At 34.2% G+C, this 20,648-nt stretch overlaps 1 protein-coding gene across 1 annotated transcript in view; it reads left to right on the forward strand.

Annotated features, from left to right (window-relative positions):
• Positions 1 to 20,648, forward strand: part of LOC137401475 (proton-coupled amino acid transporter 2-like) — a 53,618-nt gene that overhangs the window by 4,634 nt on the left and 28,336 nt on the right. The window contains exons 2-3 of the mRNA XM_068087839.1: positions 4,836 to 5,073; positions 10,242 to 10,332. Of these exons, the coding sequence (XP_067943940.1) occupies positions 4,919 to 5,073; positions 10,242 to 10,332 (246 nt within the window). The 5' untranslated portion in view covers positions 4,836 to 4,918. The remainder of the gene's footprint in view (positions 1 to 4,835; positions 5,074 to 10,241; positions 10,333 to 20,648) is intronic.

Consider the following 20,648-nt stretch of genomic DNA (forward strand, 5'->3'; position numbering starts at 1 on the left):
ATTGTTTAACCTCCTCAAACACTTAAGGTGTATTGTGAGTTGAACGTATATCAAATATATACCAGTTATCTATCTACGTATGATGGCAGGTAAATGGAAATTTGCTTAATTGTGAAAGCGACACCTCTGTACATTCTTTTGCACAGCTCACCGTTGCGATATTTTAACGCTTTCCTAGTGCCACTTATTTCCTTATTGCAAAATTATTGATAATTTATGCTACCCAGACTATGACTATGACTGACCCAACCTTTTACGTGCGATAATGTTCATAACTGTTTGATGAGTTAAAAGTGGCTAGAAATGTTGACACTACTGATCTTGGTACTGCTTTCAGGTTTGTGCTCATTTTCATTAATCCTATATATTCTGTGTGTCATCGTTTTTTGTTGTTTGAGATGGTTTAGGGTACATTAAGAAATCATATTTAGCACTCGCCCTAAACTTTGATACCTTTATGGGAACTTTGCCAGTTCATAGAGTTTTAATTTATTTGTGAAACACAAAACCCACCCAACAACTAGCATCTAAGTAATCTAGTTGTTTGCAGTGGGTTAATATCCACCACATGTCAAGGTACAAAGGGCAGAGCATGCCCGTTAATAAATGGATTTGTAGAGGAGTAATTTTCCACTGCTCTACGAACATGTGATCGCACTTTATCTCAGGCTGTTTTCACTTATTGTCATTAAAATGAGGAAAATAAATAACTATTGGAGTGGCCCCTGCGTCAATAAATAAAGTTTCTTTCAAATGCATACGCTTTTGTGCACTAGCGAAACCAGTCCACTTCTTAAAAGTGTCCGGCACATCACATGTTGCAGTGTCACATGACTGCCTAGCTTTGTGTGCTAATGATACCCATTATACTGCTATAAACCAGCCCTTCCAGCTGCACTTAGCCGTATCTCGCAGGTACTTCCTTGATGTGACGATGTGACGACTAGTGAATGAGTCAGTACATTCAAGAATGTGTTACATCTGTTTTGTATTTTTCAAGACTAGTACAGTTCCTGATACCTACTCATCCTCCAGCTAATGCTTTTGGATATCGGTTACAGTAACAATGTAAAGTAGAATATAAAGATTCTTTGACACATTGATGCGGGCCTGAGATGGTCCGGGAATCGTTTCCCTCTGAATCCTGTGTCCTAATCAACTCGGCCACATAGTTTCGCTTTTATTCTTCATTTCTGCAGGATACAAAAGTTGGTTATTTTGTGCTTAATACCTGTTCAGGATAATTCTGACATTTCGTAGTACGTTTCAGGTTGTTTAGACCATTAGTTCTTGAGATATCGTAGCAATACTGGAGGGCATTTCTAACCGACAGAAAAATGAAAACGGCTGACAGAACCCTAGTTTCTAATGATACACTGATTGAACTTTTTAGTAATGAGTATCAAAAATAGTCGAAGCTAGAAGTTTTCTTCTCCTCGGCAACAAGAGCTTTACTGCAATTATTCCATTTCTTCAGTTACCTCTAAGACACAGGTGTCAAACACTGGCCCGCGGGCCACATGTGGCCCGCCACCTCATTTTATGTGGCCCGCGAGGGCTTAATTACTCATTCGCACGAGACTCATTCTCCTGTATTTATAACGTTGCTAGGCACACCAACGCGAGTTATCTTGCCTCTGAAATTTATCTATTCCTTGTGTTGTTATTTTTACATTACATAAGAATAATCTTGATTAGTCAGAAAAACATTTTTCTGGCCATCAAACAACGTACATATATACCTCAATGGTCTCTCTGGCAAAAGTTATAACTAAATTACTATGCCCATTGCGACATCTAACTGAACCGAAAATCATCGCTGTCACTTTAAAATTTATCGTTCGCGATCAATTTTTTTCAACTCCAGAAGTAAATATGCATATTCAGAAGGGTAAGACAGTGAAAGACTGCATAAATCAAATTGAAAAAATTATTTTTAATGTTTCCAAGTTTTTACTAACTTAATTTTGTCAATTTGAATCGTTACACTCGAATAAAAATGCACTTTTTAGGCTGTCAACCGTAGTCAGACAAAAGTTATTATTCAATCTCGATAGGATCATATTCATTCTTAGAGCGGCCCCTGAAGTCTGAAAAGTCAAGAACAGAGTTACTGAACATAATGTTATTGTTTGAAACATGTTTATGAAAGTTTATTTGAGTTATATTGAGATGTAGATTTGCTATGCTTTGAAGATAATGCTCGCGAGGAAAAATTCGAAATTATAGTTTCGTGATTTTCATGTTCATGACTAACTGTACATGTATAAATAATATTCATAACTTTGTATTGTATGTAATAAATTACTAATTTTAGTCAAACACTGTATATTTTGTAATTTCTTTGGTGCAAGTCTAACTTTGTTTCAGCAAATAGCAAATAATTTTTTGATTTTTTGCTGCTTACGTATTGATTTTGTGTTGCTGCTGTTGCAATTATTTAGTGTTTGCAGATTTAATGTGTGTATGCCAACAAATTAATGTTCTTAGCAGCTCACAATTTTTGATTTTACTGAAAGTATGCCCATGTTGATGGGTATTGTGTAACTTTTCTGATTTTTTTTCGAAAACAAGTGTTCTGCATGTTTTGCTGTGCAACTGTTCTGTTTGCAACTTTAAGTAATAAAGTCAGAGTTATTTAATATCAAAGACTAGTTTAAGTTATTTTATATTAATGGATTACATTTCATTACAATTATAAGTTACATCTGGCCCTTTGAGGACAGCCATTACGCTGATGTGGCCCTCGGTGAAAATGAGTTTGACACCCCTGCTGTAAGACATCACATCTTTGAGAGAGTGTAAAAAACTATTCACTCTATTTGATTTCTGTTTTTTCATCGAGTTCTACAAGCTTGGAGCTTCTAAATGATATTCAGCTCAAAATGTAGTTGTGTTATTCTAAATGCTTTGCCAGTCAGTAGAATGTTGTTAGTATGGTCTAGGATCAGGGATACAGGGTATATAGGAGTATGTATGAATGGTCTAGGATCAGGGGTACGGGGTATATCAGGGTATCTAGGATCAGGGGTACAGGGTATATGGGGGTATGTATAGCATTTTATTGGCATTGGTAATCTTCAACAAAATTATGTTTTTCGCTATTTGTCGAAAGAAAATAAAAAACCAAAACAACACAAATCGGTTAGTATTAAGTGAGTCGAACAAACGTGTCTAGAATTTGGTAATATGCACTGCGTAGGAATCAGGATAGTGAATTTGGTCGTAGTTGTAGAAAGGTTGTAGTAATAGAAAGTTCATGGACTCATACACGCGACGGTTGATATAGTATGTCGGTGCCACGAAATATAAGACGATGTTTGTCATATGTGTGGAAGGATAAATACATCACACATGTATATTAAATACATATGCGTGGAAGGGGGTCCTGTCTGTATATGCAAGATCAGGCATCAGGGTGTTAACGATACAGTACATCTCCTCGAAGCTTTTTTCACTATCCCTTCTACTTATTAAACTACACACATATTTAAGCTTTTGCCTGTTCCCAACCCTGCTGCCAAAAATTGAATTTGAGTTAATCGCTCCTCTTCCTAATCACTCTCAGTAATCACTCAAGTTTCGTAACTACCTCTGTACATAACTACCTGTGTGCGTATCAAAGTACAGAGGTAGTTGCGGAAGTTATTCTCACTTTCTATAATTACCTCTATACTTTCTTAATCTGTTTGCAGACCCTCAGCGATCACTATGCAACATTTATAAATAGATTACAATGCAATATATTTCTTTCTCTTTTGTGTGTTGTTATTCATAGGCCTAATATAGAATATGCCTAGATAGTTAAGGCATTTATTTATTTAGGTTGCTGATATTAAAAAATCTCACGAAGTATCGGAAAAAGTTGTTGGCCTTTTTTGGCAGGCCTGGCTTTCTCTAAGTGGAATAAAGTATTACCCCCCCCTCTGAGAGCTGTTCTGAGACTACCATTGTGGTTAAAATGTGGCTTACTAAAATGTTGATGCCTTTTATCATCTAAACTCTTATTAAAGTGCTTATTACAAATGTATAAAATGAAAGCATTCAATTTAGGTACACAAAGGGTTGGCAAGGCAGCTATGATAATCAATAATCAGTATCACTTTGATTTCATTATTATTTGTCTTTTTTGTTTTACATCTCTCGATAGAAGAGTTTTCCTACGCAGGAGATGCATATGCTACCACTGAGCGAATATTTCTCCATCCAACTTTTCAGATCTCTGCTATTGAAACAATTTCATTACATATGAGAAGCTATGCTTTCTAGTTGATCGCTGTGCTTGTCTATAGATATAAATCTCTGTGTTTATCTTTTTGTTAAAATTAAAATCTAGCGATGAAAAATCTGCATGGCATTGGATTTGATCTCGGGACCTCCAGACCTGGAGGCGGCAAACTCAACCATTAAACTACACGAAATACATGAATTCATCCCGCAAATAGTCATTACATTGGTTAGGGTACTCACGCTGCTTGCTTGGTTAATAACTAGCACTTTCCAAAATGTGGGTATTGTTTTAGTAAAGATTTTAGTAAAGATTTTAGTAAAGATCTAGTTTTCCAGGTAAGTTACTCAAATTCATTAGGTAATTATTCTATTACCTGTGCAACGCCAGAGATTCAGTAGTATAGGCCTATATATAGATTTGACTTCCACTGTGCATCTGATCTGAGATTGGTGTGGTGGGCCATAAAAGAGAATCTGAATCATCAGTGAATTACTGTCGGTGTAATTACTGTGGGCATTCAGTAGTACGCCCATAAATCACAGCAAGCGTCTCTATTTCGAATATGTCACTACTAGAAGTCTTAAACTTATGAATTGTTTCACAGAAACTTGTCATAATCTCCGAGGCTCTGAATGTGTACCATCAACCATTGCGGTTATCGTCAAACTCACAGACAAGGCTGCAGCTATGCCTGCGGGTGAAGAACAGCGACCCCTTCTTAATGATGACTCTTCACCATCTCAGGATGAACTGTTCTCAGAGGATGAAGTTTCACACTTCCCGGGTGGATCATCTTCCTCCGTAAACTCCCAGCCTGCGCGGATGAGAGCAGCGGGCACCACGTGAGTGTTTCATGACCTGTTTAAGTTGACCTTTTACTGGTGCGACAGCGGTTACTTTAGTTCCTCTGCAGCAGTGGGGCTAAAACTATCTTTTTTTCGCCAAGATATTTGTACTGAGATGTATGAAGTAGTCAACTAATGTGCACTTACACTAAGTGATTCTATCTGAAAATATTTGTATGTTTTTATCATTTGTGATTATTAACCGATGCTTTTAGATAAAATCTACTAAAGGTTTTTGCTACTTTCAAACGCTAGGCTCCGCCTATAATTGTGTGTCAACAGGAAGTCATGTGTCCTACATGTATTGGGAGCTCCGAAAGCCTCTAGTAAAGCTCAACAGATGGTCTGATTAACTTGTAGTTCTTTATTAATCATAACACATTATGCTGTCAAACATGTTAGTAGTACATACATCGACAGAATAGTTAGATTCATATGAGTTCCAAAACTTGATAAAACTAAGAAAATTTGTTTCAAAATACAAAAATTACTGGTCCTTTTAGAGTGGTTTTGAGCAATTGTAATTGAATTCAAATAAACTGATAGGCAGCAGCTTACAAATTCTTTGTTATTTCCAACACTAAATGAACGCCCCCTCTATTTGAACGCCGCTTCTATTTGAGCGCCACTTTTATCTGACCGATACTATTTGATATTCTTGATGTTTGCAAGCCGATAATGGCGAGTAATCAGTAGAAAAGTGTCCACAGAAACTGTACCATAACGACTCGATTACCTAAATAACAATTAATCGGTTCCTTGTTTCTGTTCGTATCTAAGTCGGTTTTCCAACTCCAGGTCTTTAAGTTTTTTGTTAAAAACTTGAATTGCAACATAATTGTCATATCATTGATACAATCATTACATAGTAATGATTAATAACTGGATCAGGCTAATAGTAGTTCCATTTTTAATGCGGCCTAGATACTTCGATGTATGTGGGAAAAGGTTTTCGTATTTACGATAAAAATTGTGCTACTATGTATTTTGAGGCTAATATTTTGAGGCAACTTTGATTACACCGCCGTGTCTCTTTATTTGTTCTTGAAGTTTCTACTCAAAAGCTTTGCTCTGCTAAAAAATTGTTGGAACGCTCATATTGACTAGCTTAGCTGTGCAGAAGATAGGTTGAGGTCAAAAGACCTTGTGGATTGATATTGAACAGCCAGAAGAACATGAAATGGTTCCAAACAGAAGCAAAATTTATCTTCTCAGTATTCTGATGAGGTGTTTGAAAAATACAACGCCACCCTTTATTTTAATGTCATTTCAATGAAGGGCCAATCTTAGAGAAGGGTTGAAAAATAGAGTACCATGGCGTTCAAATAAAGGTTTACAGTAATGTTCGTTCGTTACTGGTTTATCTACACAGACGCTTGTTGTTCGCTTTAGCCGATGATAATGTCCATAGTATTCAAATTTCTTGCTCGCTGCACAATAGAGTCCTTATCCAAAATGAATGTTAACTAGCCTTCAAATTCATCATGTTATAACATGTACTAACCATTATAACTTTTAAACTTCATATCTTGAGAAAAGTGTTTTGTGCAGTTCAAACAAATTAGGAGAAAAAATAAAATAATTGTAGCGCCTAAAGGTTTTCAAACAACACCAACTTTTTAAATTGATATCATGAAAAAAGTGTTTTGTGCATTTTGAAATAAATTAAGAGAAAGAATAAAACAATTGTGAAGGTGTTTAAATGTAAATGTAAAATAATTACTTAATTAACATATAGTTCTAAAAAAGTCTGTGTTGCTATGATTATGATGAAAAATTATTTGGTACCAAATTATATGATTTTAATTCATTTCAGTGTTGGCATAGTCAGACGGAAATGTGGTATAGACCTATAGTATAGAAACCCATAGTAATTATCTAACGCAAACATCCCCTGATGAATATCGCCAAAATTTTGTATACATACTGTACACATTTGAAATTAGTAACAAAACAATATGTTAACCTTACTAATTACCTACAGTAACTTTAGTGTATTTAGTGGTTATGATCTGCAAAAATATATTTGTAGGAAGAAAGTTGAAAAAATTTCGTTCTCGCAGCCAGGACAAAAAACATCGTTTTCCATGTAGCAAAGTAAAACAAAACTTATAACACGGACATTGTAGCCCGAAAGCGCATTGTATCAATTAATAATTTATCATATGCAATCGCGAAAAGAATATACAATATATTGTAAGAGTGATGGATGTGATAAAATTGGTTTCGCTTTGTGGTTACGCATGTTTGTTAGTAGACTCGCGATTTGAATGTCCCGAGTTCAAATCCAGTATGAAGGCGATTTTTTGTTGCCAAAACTTTATCCCTATAACTGGACAGACAAATGACAGACAAACATTGAGATTTATATATAGATCATAATCTATATATTATAATAATTTATGTATATTTATATATATATAGATCATAATCTATTATGTATTATTGTATGCTATTGCTTTACATATATTCTATTTATATGGATGCAAATCAGCTGCCTCTAGTCCTATCAATATCAAGTCAGTTGACTCTAGTCCTATCAGTATGAAGTCAGTTGACTCTAGTCCTATCAATATGAAGTCAGTTGACTCTAGTCCTATCAATATCAAGTCAGTTGACTCTAGTCCTATCAATATCAAATCAGTTGACTCTAGTCTTATCGATATGAAGTCAGTTGACTCTAGTCCTATCAATATCAAGTCAGTTGACTCTAGTTCTATCAATATCAAGTCAGTTGACTCTAGTCCTATCAATATCAAGTCAGTTGACTCTAGTCCTATCAATATGAAGTCAGTTGACTCTAGTCCTATCAATATCAAGTCAGTTGACTCTAGTCCTATCAATATCAAGTCAGTTGACTCTAGTCTTATCGATATGAAGTCAGTTGACTCTAGTCCTATCAATATCAAGTCAGTTGACTCTAGTTCTATCAATATCAAGTCAGTTGACTCTAGTCCTATCAATATCAAGTCAGTTGACTCTAGTCCTATCAATATCAAGTCAGTTGACTCTAGTCCTATCAATATCAAGTCAGTTGACTGTAGTCCTATCAATATCAAGTCAGTTGACTGTAGTCCTATCAATATCAAGTCAGTTGACTCTAGTCCGATCAATATCAAGTCAGTTGACTGTAGTCCTATCAATATCAAGTCAGTTGACTCTAGTCCTATAAATATCAAGTCAGTTGACTGTAGTCCTATCAATATCAAGTCAGTTGACTCTAGTCCTATCAATATCAAGTCAGTTGACTCTAGTCCTATCAATATCAAGTCAGTTGACTGTAGTCCTATCAATATCAAGTCAGTTGACTGTAGTCCTATCAATATCAAGTCAGTTGACTCTAGTCCTATCAATATCAAGTTAGTTGACTCTACTTGTGTCAATATCAAGTTAGTTGACTCTACTTGTGTCAATATCAAGTCAGTTGACTATACTTGTGTCAATATCTAGCTAGTTGACTCTAGTTGTGTCAATATCAAGTTAGTTGACTCTGGTTGTGTCCATATCAAGTCAGTTGACTCTAGTTGTGTCAATATTTAGCTAGTTGACAGGACCAATAAATAAGGACTATGGGATAAGTAACACATGTTTGTTATCTCCGTCAGCTGGGTTGAGTCATTGTACTATCTGATGCCTAACTGATGTTAGTCTTCAGCGCATTGTAGTTTGAGGAATTCTAAGGTCTGGCTACACACGCCCGAAATGCATCGGTAACAAAATGAACATGCTAGTCTAAGTCGGTAGAGATAGAATAAAAGAGAGAGAAGAACATTTATTGCAAACAGATAATGCATAATTAAATGTTTTATGATAGACGGCTGGTTTAGCAGTAGAATCTATAACATCGTAGCTTGGTTTACTCCTTCATAGGAAATGCAACTAGACGTTTGATTTTATTAAAGTTAACATTTCAGCGTGCTAGTAACCAGGCTTATAGTTAACATTCTGTTTAATTTGGAATGCATTTGCCAACATACCTCCGGTAAATACGTTCTCAGGAAAACATAATTTTACAGTGAATGTTCTCTCTTCTCATGTTCAGTATATTGCCAACATAAAAAACTTGTTTCAGTTGAAGAGCCGTTTTTTAGTAAACACACACACCACACCACGCACACACACACACACATGAGGATTGTGGGGTGGACTAAGTCTTAACTCTTTTGTTCACACCGCATGAAACAAATAGCAATGAAGTATTTTCTAGTAGTCATTTTTACATCTTCATTTTATTAATTATTTTAGACCACATCTTTGCCTTTTTATTAAAGTAATATATATTTTGCTTCTATAAGCAGCAGTTTCTTGTTTCTTCGGAGTCGAGTACCATTTTATACACTGGTACTCTTGCTTTTTGGCCTTGCTTCTTGGAGGCTTGCCGGATTTTCTTTGGTGAGGCAGTTACCTATGTGTTTGTATGTATACCGCTGTGCGATACCTATATATATATATATATACTGATGAAGAAGGTTGCAGTTGTCTTTTCTAACTCGAAAAAAAAAGCAACTCGAAGTTGTCTTTTCCAACAACTGTTATAAACAATACATTAAAGAAGAAAGTGCCCATAAAGCAGCGTTTAGATATTATCTATCTACTATCTATAGAATGTATATATATATATACATTCATATATACATTCACGGAGAGTTCATCACGTATTTTGTGTTTCAAATGCCGAACAAAAAAGAAGTCTAACTTTAAATTAAGCAATTAGATACTTAGGAGATTGCCCAGATTCAAATTGTGTTTTCTAGCTTTGTTACCTACAGGCCATTATATCACTTATCTAATATAACTAACCAGAAAGTCATGTGACGTTATCATGTGAGGTAACTAACCAGGAAGTCACCCCGTCCCTTTTATAGATTATTTATTTACTATGACTTCGAATCAATGACCATTTTATTTGTTTTTGTTGAACAGCTTTTGTTGAAGTCGTATGGGCAGACAGATCTATGACTGCTCTATAACGCACGAGCATAGTAAATATACTATAAAAGCCAACTAGCAGATATTATTATTTCTCAATGTTGTCTACTGACACTAACAGCTTCATGGTGAGCAAAAGCGGGTGTGATGTTAGCCATTCGTGATATCTTGATCCAATCAGCTCACAAAATACAATTTTCTGACGCCTGTTTGAATTAGTTGGTTTGATGTTGCAGGAACTTTGAGACAATTATGCACATCATAAAGGGAAACCTTGGAACAGGTATTCTGGCCATGCCCCTCGCAATATCCAATGCTGGAATCCTGGTGAGATGTAGCACCTTTCTCTTTTCTTCTCAATTTAAAGTTATATAATTTGTTAAATTGCGCTTACTTTCAGCTCTAACCATTTTGACAAATAGTGATGTAAAATTTGCTGGTTTTTTATCACTGTTAAACTGTTGATATAAAAATAGCCAACTTATCATGAAGGAATCGTTGGTCATGGCACTCTCCCTTAGCATGTGGACCAGGTCAGACTGCTCAGGATTATATCATCATCATCAGAGTTTTCACCACTCATATAAGCAACCGCAAAAACTTCCATTTGAACGCCACCTCTATTTGAACACGCCACTACGAAAGAAAAGTTGAAAAATAGAGCGCCACCCTTTAATTGAACACCACCTCCATTTGACTGCCACATTGACACTTTGCCACTTTAATCTTTATTAACCCATAATAGCAAGTGATCAGTAGAAAAGTGTCCACAAAATTGTACTAATAATGGCTCGGTTATATAAATAACAATTAATTCTTTCATCATTTCTGTTCATATCCAAGTCCGGTTTTCAGCTACAAAGCTTTTCTCTAAAGTTTTTTGTTCAAACTCTGAAACCAATGCCATAGAAATAGTTAATAGCTGTAACAGGTTAGTAGTATTTCCTTGTTTAACGCGGTCTTGATTGTATTGTTTCCAATGTATGTGACAAAGGTTTTACCATTTACGTTGGAATCCATACTATTACGTATTTGGAGGCTAAAATTTTAAGGCTATTGTGATTAGTTCTCATTATTTGCATGAGAAGTGTATATAGACGCTAATATTGGCTAGCTCAGCTGTGCAGAAGTAGAGTTTAGGTCCGAAGACACTGTGAAATGGATTGGACAGCCTGAAGAATCTGAAAGGGTTCCAATTAAAGCAACAATCAGAATGCAACTAGCTAAGCGAATGATGCTAATATTTTTGATTCTAAAATGTTAATTTTTATTTCTGAATGTATTATAAATATGGTTTGTTTATGTCACTTGTTCTAGAGTATATATTTGTAGCAGTTTATAGATCATCATCATATAACTTATAAGTTTGCAGATTTACAGCATATTATTTGATAGCATCATTGTGGTAATCTGATCTTAGCTTACAATGAATCGACACTTGTAACTCCTTTTCTTTTGCGCATAAAAAAGCCAGTTTTGGCTGCAAACTGTGGCAAAAATATTGATGAGTGCAACAACCTTTTATGCAACTTTGTTAAATATAGTTATAAAATGAAAATATGCCTTCAATTTTAGAACAAAAACGATAGAAATCTCCAACCAATTGCAACGCAGGCTATAAGATCGTTGTAGGCTAATTGCAAGCAATAGATACCAACCGGTAGAGACATGTATCAGCTTCCTTGCGCATATTTATGTAGAGGTCTATGACAAGTTGGAGGTAATTTAGCAAATTTCTTGCATCCAAAAGGGTTAATGTCGCACCTCCCGAAGGAGAGTGCCAAATATACCGTAGGTGACATTCGATTCGCTTGCGAAAGGGTCATGTAGCCATCTTATGAATTCTGATGTCAGCAAGTTACCTGAACTTGTGGCTGGTATATTTGGTAAAATATTGTGTTGTTTTTGTTATGACGTGATTCTTATGCGTCACATTTCGTTTTGTTAGTGATAACAAATTATAACAAGCAATTGAAAGGATTAATTGTTAACCATGTTATCAACCAAAACTGCAGAATAATACTTCTATTTTTTATTCATTTATATTTTCTACAAGATTAAACTCATTTGTTTGTTTTTTAACTGCTAATAAATAAATGAATATATATTTTATTTTCTCTGGCAAAAAACAAGCAGCCTTGCAACACACAAGATCTAGATTAAGTATCAATGTATCAGATTCGTATCTTGTGTTTTGGGTTGATCCTTCTTTACCATAAATACATATATATATATATATATATATATATATATATATATATATATACCCATATTTCCGAGTTAGGAGTTGAATAAATATATACCAGTTAGGAGGTTGCGGAATATAAGGGATTAGGAGTTAACGCAAATATATATGGGTAAGCCTCCTATATGGTCTAATTTATCTACATTGTAGATATATATATATTTATTCACCTCCTAATTATTATATATTTTTATGGAAATTTTAGGAGAATATGGTATCATACAATATATATTCATCGCCTTATCATACTTTGTATATATGCATACTAGAAAAACTGTCAAAACTTGGAGAATGTCTAGATGGTTGTTGTAAATTACATATCAATTTGAAGGTAAAATAATTCATACCTCAATGAGTAAGCAAAAATAATGATTACCAGTTAGCAGATTGCTACAAATTACACATAAATTAGAATGTTACCATTGTAACTTATGTAATAGTTACAATGGAAACATTACATAGCATGGCATAGCTTACATACCCTTTAGTAAGATGCTGTAACGTATATCATTTAGGAGTTTGCTATAACTTGTTTCTTTTAGAAGCTGCTCTGATTTACATATAATAAAGTATGTTGCTATAACTTATAGATCATTTGAGAAATTGATATAATTTGAATTTCACATAGTTGGTAGCAATTATCTATATATCAGTTAGGAGGCTGCTATGGATTATATATTAATTAGGAGGTAGCTGATATTTATATATCATTTAGGAGGTTGCTATAACTTACATATCATTGCAGAGGCTGCTATGAGTTACATATAATTTAGGATGTTGCTATCACTTATAGATCACCTAAGACCTTGCTATAATTTGAATTTTCCATAGTTGATAGCAGTTATTTATATATCAGTTAGTAGGCTGCTATGAATTATATATTAATTAGGAGGCTGCTGCTATTTATATATCATTTAGGAGGTTGCTATAACTTAAATATCATTGCAGAGGCTGGTATGAGTTACATATGATTTAGGATGATGCTGTCACTTATAGATCACCTAAGACCTTGCTATAATTTGAATTTTCCATAGTTGATAGCTATTATTTATATATCAGTTAGGAGGCTGCTATGGATTATATATTAATTAGGAGGCTGCTGATATTTATATATCATTTAGGAGGTTGCTATATCTTACATATCATTGCAGAGGTTGCTATGAGTTACATAGAATTTAGGATGTTGCTATGACTTATAGATCACATAAGAGTTTACTACAATTTGAATTTCATATAGTTGGTAGCTACTATTTATATATCAGTTAGGATGCTGCAATGAATTATATATTAATTAGGAGGCTGCTGCTATTTATATATCATTTAAGAGGTTTCTATAACTTACATATCATTGCAGTGGTTGCTATGGGTTACATAGAATTTAGGATGTTGCTATGACTTATAGATCACAAAAGAGTTTACTATAATTTGAATTTTATATAGTTGGTAGCTACTATTTATATATCAGTTAGGAGGCTACAATGAATTATATAGTAATTAGGAAGCTGCTTTTATTTATATATCATTTAGGAGGTTGCTATAACTTACATATCAATGCAGAGGTGCCATGGCTTACATATAATTTGGGATGTTGCTATCACTTATAGATCAACTAAGAGTCTGCTATAATCTGTACAATAAAACAACAATCTGTATAAAACAACAATAATTGTTGTTAGAACCTACATATTGTATAGTATGTTAAACTTTAACATAGGAATCAATAAATTTGTATTTAAAACAACAACAGCCACCATGCTTGATACTAAAAAATTCAACTAGTCAAGTACCATAGAATGGTCATTGCTTAGTCACCAAACGGAGTAAATTTATTCAGACGTCAAGTTTAATGCGATATTACAAAAGCCTCAACAACAAGAAGACCCTGCTGCCAGTTTAATTTTGCAGCTTCTTGAGTAAGTTGTCGGCTCGGGCATAAGTCATCATTATAATTTTCAAACACCAATTTCTTTTAACAGTATACAGCTCTGGCATTTTTGGTAGTTTGCCTCAATCTTCCGATCATGGCTTTTTGAACTCTCAATTTTCTTTTAGGCTGCATAACTTTCTGCTCACTAATATAAACGAATAATGTAACTCAATATTTGTAAATATGGTCTATGTTATAGTTTCTTATTCAGTCACATATCGCTGCTGCACTGCATACAAAAACTTAAAAAAAATTAGTTGGTAACAATGCATGGACGCAACTCAGTTACTGTGATTGCTAAAATGAAACACACACATTTTTGCTTGCTGTGCATATTATCTACAGTAATAATATGAATTACTTGCACAACATACTTAGTTACTCAATCTAACATACAATAACAGCAATGTCTTTCTATTCATCTTAAGCCACTCTTAGAACGTTAAGTAAAAACATTTCCCCACTCGGGAATGGAGTGTCAGGTTGCAAAACCTGCGCAATACCACAGCACCATAAATTGGGTAGATTCCAAACAAGCCCATTGTGCCTATGTAGAACCCAGGGAAAAACTTAATGTCACATAGAGAGCCAATAAAAATACAATAACATTCTATCTTGAGGGCATTTTCGCTTTTCAAAACTTCTTTCTTACTGCAATTTATTGTTAGCAATGATCAGTCGGGCTGGACCCAGCACAATACCAAATTTTTTCTAACTTTAGATCTCTTGACTTTGGGTGGTTTTATTGATCAATAGTAATACTGAGTGCTATTATTCACATTTTACCAGTAATAATAATGCCCTGAACTGACAAGAAATTAGATAGAACATTCTACTCAGACACATTCACTTAAATTTGGAAAATGACCCAAAAAGATATATTTCTCATTGTGTAGTGAATTTCTGATTGTTTTTAGTCAAGCACAGCGTTCTAAGTAATTTTTTGGGCTTGTCGGTTTGACAGTAAGTTGTCAGTAGACTGGCTGCTGCGGCATATTTCCTTATATTTAGTTTTTCTTTAAAAGAATTATTATAATTTATCTTAGAGCTTGTTTCTTGAATAATACATCATAGTGTAAAGTGCAGTACAACAGATAATATCTATTGTCGGTATTGTATTATCTATCATAGTCATTGTTTTATGCACATTTTCTGTACATAAAATAATAGCTAAGACTGCTTGATACAAAATAACTATACAAGTGCATTACTGCGGAGTTGGTCTCTTTTAGTCTTCAAAAAGAGCACATTTATTGACAAATACAACGCAATGATAATAAGAAGGTTCAACAACATAAAAAATTCAGCTGGCATTTTTTTTCGCAGCCTTCTTTAGCAAGTTGTTGGCTCGAGCCCGAATCACTGTAACACTTCTGTTAGGCAGCGTTGAGTGTTTAGCATCCAACACTGATCTTGTTGGCAGTTTGCCTGATTTTTCAGTCCAGTACTTGTCAAATTCTGCTATTTCCTCTGCACTTTACCGTTTTCTGCTGACTGAAATAGTAAATAATGCGAATTATCATTTATAAAAATCTGATAAGCTATGGCTTTGATGAATCACATATCATTGCTCAGCTCCATTCAAAAGTTAAATAAGCTGGTTTACGTGCTGCAAGTCAAAACAGAATTGATGGTTTCTAAGATACAAGTGAACAATAAGGACATTAATGCTCGTTAGTGTCATTTCTCATTTAGTAATATAATACTTAACCAATGTATTGTTATTCAAAACACACATATACTGTAGAAGGTACTTTGATGACCACTTCTATATACTACTTTAGTAGCTAATTATGAAACTAAATGGTGTGCCACTTGCATGCATGCGATAGAGCAGTTTGGATTTCTATTTGCTTCAAATTATTAGAGAAATGATCAGGATTAACATTCATTTAGCAGTCTCAATGGCCAGTGTTCAGAACGATTGCTGCTAAGCTTAGTGTGACCTGACTGGGTAGCTATTTATTGAGTCATTAATTAGGCTAATACTTGACCTATGGGGTCAAACAATGTGGTTAAACACCATTGTTCAGGTGTTCATTGAAACCACTAATGCCTAGATTGCTCTAGATACCTAAATGCCTCTGACTAGGAGAGCTATGTTTTGTAACCTGACAGCAGCAGAACACAAAGACTAGTGTCAGCATTTATGTAGGCAACGAATTTGACTGAAATACTTGAAAAGTTAGACACCTTTATTTTTTCTACTGCATTTGAGCTACAGCAAAATAATCACGCTTGGTTCCCTAGTACATTGTGTTAGTTTAAAGCCACTTATCATAGCATCACCGACATTTAATCTGATGTCTGAAAATCACTCTTCGGTGTTGATAATCCATGTATGTCACTCTGCACTTATTTGAAATCAATGCATTTTTGATTAGATGCTACTACACAAAGAGAAATATACCCTTGGGTTCTTTTTTTAAATTCATGCATTAGTGATTTGCAAATATATGAAAGCAGAGCCTTATTTAAAACTAAAATCTTGTTGCGTCAATATTTGCAAAGTTATGCTTGCTATTTTAACCTTGACCCAAAACTCCAATATTATAACATTCTGAAATACAGCTAAATTGACATAAGGTAGAATCTTAATTTGAAGGCCATGTTCATTCGAGTGCTATTCTAGAAGTGTTGAAAACTAGAGTGTCACCCTTTAATTGACAACCACATCCAGCTGACTGCGACTTCAACATTCTTTGATCTTTGGATCCGATTTTGGATAGGATGGATAGAAAAATGTTGACAAATTTTTACTAACAATGACTCAGTTACAACAATAGCAATTAATACTTTTGTCAATGCATATTGAAGCGAGTTTTCTAACTTCTAAGCTTTACAGTGTTTTCGTTAAAGCTTTGAAAGCAGCACCGTGGAAATAATTAATAACTCTATCAGGCTGATAATAATTTTATTGTTTAAGCGGCCTTGATAGTTCGGCATATATGAAAAAACGGTTTAGCAAATATGATGAAATCTGTACTACTATTTGAGGCTAAAATTTCTTGCACATGCTACAGCATTAGAATAAGCAGTTAACGATGGCATTTTGCAAGCTCAACGCCCAGTGTATATGTTATCACTGAATCACAGCTTAGTTTGTGTGTTTTATAGTTTTTTATGTGTTTTTTTCAAAAGAAGTAACGTTCACTTGAACGGCGGCGTTCTATCTTTAACCGTCATCTATTATAGTACAGGTCTAGTAGAGGGGCGTTTAAATGAATGGGGATTCAATTAGAGATTACATAATATTTTATTAACCCTTTCACCGCTGCATGCGCATTTAGGCGAAATCAATGGACGACCGGCATATGTGCATGTTGCGAATTTCCTGGCAATTGCGTAGTAACTTAATTTTATTATTCGTTGACAACATAACTAACAGTCTTTAAGACTTTTTATGGTATTGACAGTGTTGTCCAAAAGTTTCCCTGTAAAATTACCCTAAACTCACGAAGCAATTTTAAATTTTTGTTTAGGACTTTTCAATATAAAAAGAAACATTTGTTCTTTCTGATTTTCGAAATATTTAGTGCTATTATAGCTTTCGCAAGTACATCCAGAATTGAAAACAGATAATTACTTATGTTGATAACATTATTGATGATTGTTGATGACTGACGGATTAAGATTTTAGTGATTACACATATAATTAAAGTAGCAGCTCCAATAGTGACTCCAATAGTGGTCAAAGTAATAGTTTTTGTAAGAGTAAGGAACATGGTAGAGCATTGTTTTTCGAGATTCGAAGGGATCGTAGCTTCACATAGCATTAGCAATGCAGGAAGTAGGAATGCATTAAGTTTTTTGAATAGTACTATTTTTTAACGTGTTGGAAAAATAAAATCTATAACAAAAAGGTTTTAGATAGAGTTGAAGCTAATAAAGATTGAACATATATTATGAAGCACAATCGACAATTTTTGCCACTATAATTGGAAGGGTTAAAAAATGCAGTGCCATGGCATTCAAACATAGATTTTATAGTAATATTATTTCTTATAAATTTTTTGAAATAAAACTTTTATTAATGTGGCACGCTCTTGTGGAAACTAACCGTTAATCAGCAACATACCCCCTTCAAGAAAGCGTCCAGCTGTGCTTCGTACCATTTTCCATCTGGTGGATATAGTGCTTGGATGCGGTGACCAGGTTTCTACCAAAATAAGCAAAACAATTTTAATAGCCCAAACAGATGTTATGCAGATTAAAAAGTGATGCAAAAGATGCCTGTTGTTTTTAGGTTTTTCAGCAAACCCGTGTCCCTACCTCCCATTACTAAAATTCTATGAAGCTGTAATATTTTATCTCATGCGATATTCTTCTACAAAATTGAAACATAGATTTTAAAGCTTCAACAATTTAAAGGAATTCATTTACTTCAGTCACTTACTTATGACTCAGCCTCTAGTTTAAATCCGTATCAAATTACGACTAAAATGCATCAACTTGTTAATTACAATGAAAATAATACATTATCATAACTTTATACTGCCCTAAGCAAGCAAAACCCCCTATCTGAAAAGTTTTTCAAAATTCACTTTTTTGTGCATATATGTAATTTAGGTTGAGATCTAACATGTCTCGAAATTTCATATATCTGAGACCACCAGAAATAGCACTTTTCACAATGTGCAAAACGCCCTATCCACATTTACCACACATAAAGTGGCAATCAAAGCGCTCTATCTGCAGATACAGCGTTTTGATTGGCCTGAACATACACAAAGTTGGACATTATGAGCAGCATTATGTAATCAAAGAGTATATAAACAAAGGGAAGCGAAACTGAAGCATATATATTTGGTTGTTTCAAGGCAGCTCATACAAGCTAGTGCACTTCTAAGTGCTCAATCTTATTGCTATATTTTTTATCATAATATATTTATTATGACAAGACGATATCTAAGTGACAAAAGTCTCGATTTAAAGATCCGACTCAGAGATTTGATGAAAAATTTGTTTTAATTACATGTCCATTGGAAGGTTTTGCTTTTTTTAAATACTGACATTATTGCACTCAGTTGTTTGTTCTAAATTATTTTCAATAAAAGCTTTTGATCTTTTTTAAACTACTATTTTACTTATTCCTTTCATTTCATGACATCTGGTTTGAAGGATACCTAGATCTTTGATCATCTCTTAACTTTTGAGCTAAATATGGCTATTACAGGGTTTTAATCCATGTGTTGACTGGATGAGTAATAGGAATTGCAACATATATCATTTTGTTGACTAATTGCGGGTTAATATCAGAATTTAAACTTGTAATCATTTGATAATCTAGTCATGGCAAATGGTCTTGTGGCAAACTAACAATGAGAAACCAGTCCAATTAAGCAATCAAAAGGCCCTATCTGCAGTGATAGGGCGTTTTGATTGCCTAGTGCCAGCTTAGTAAATTGTCAATTTAAGCAAACAAAATGCCCTAAGTGAAATAACTCCTTTGATTTTAAAGTTTCACGAAAAAAAAATTCAGTAAAGATTGTTGGATATCTCACCATAATAAATAAAAAAAACAACTAAAATACTGCTAATACTGATGCCAGGCTTGACCAAAACGCGTTTGTGCTTGTGCTGAACAATTTACAAATATCAAGATACAGCGTTTTGCTTGCTCAGGGCAGTATAGTATAGGCTACTAATAATTCTGCCTGTTGGTGCTATCAATCAGCTAACACTACTAATCAGAATAAAAAGCATCCATAATTATTTTAATGCTTTTTAAAAAGTTACAAAAGTTAGGAGCATCGACAGAGTCACAGATATTCATCAATTGCTGGCTACTGTGCTATATGTTACCATAACTATTTTAATGTGTGTCGGTTAATCTCACAAAGCTACCCTTGTGTATAATTACAAAGTTATCATTTTATGAAAATTAGTAATAATTTCATTCTTTTAGCATTATAAAGTTGGGGTTTCTTGACCATTTTAACTTGACAATATTACGATCTTGCAATTAAGGCAGTAAAATCCAAATCCAAATTAGCTGCGAAAACCTATGCATTGTTGTTTGCCGTCACAATTTGATGACATGAGTAAGTTTCTTAGATATAGTATTTAAAGTGGCTCGCCCTAAAGGTCAAAAATGGCCACTACCGGTCTAACCTTTGGCATTGGTATTGAGGCGAAGTAAAATACTTTTTCATGATGCCTTTTCACCATAATATGGTACAATTAATTCAATGACAAAATTGGCAAAAGTAATATAAAACAATTGTGACAAACAAATATACCAATTGTGACATGATTAGTCTGTTCTTCTGCTGCTGCAAAACCCTAAATGGCTAGACGCGTGGAAAAAGCAAAATGTTTAGCGGCTACAATCTCGCTAGAAGGTTGAACTTATGTGATAAGTCTTTAGGTTGTGTAGGAATGAGAGGTTGGCTTGTTTCTTACAATCTATTTAATCAATTGACTAGCATGCAAGAAGATAGCAAGCCATGCCACATTAGGAGAATGAGT

The sequence above is a fragment of the Watersipora subatra genome, chromosome 8, assembly GCF_963576615.1.
Source record: "Watersipora subatra chromosome 8, tzWatSuba1.1, whole genome shotgun sequence".
Lineage (NCBI taxonomy): Eukaryota > Metazoa > Bryozoa > Gymnolaemata > Cheilostomatida > Watersiporidae > Watersipora > Watersipora subatra.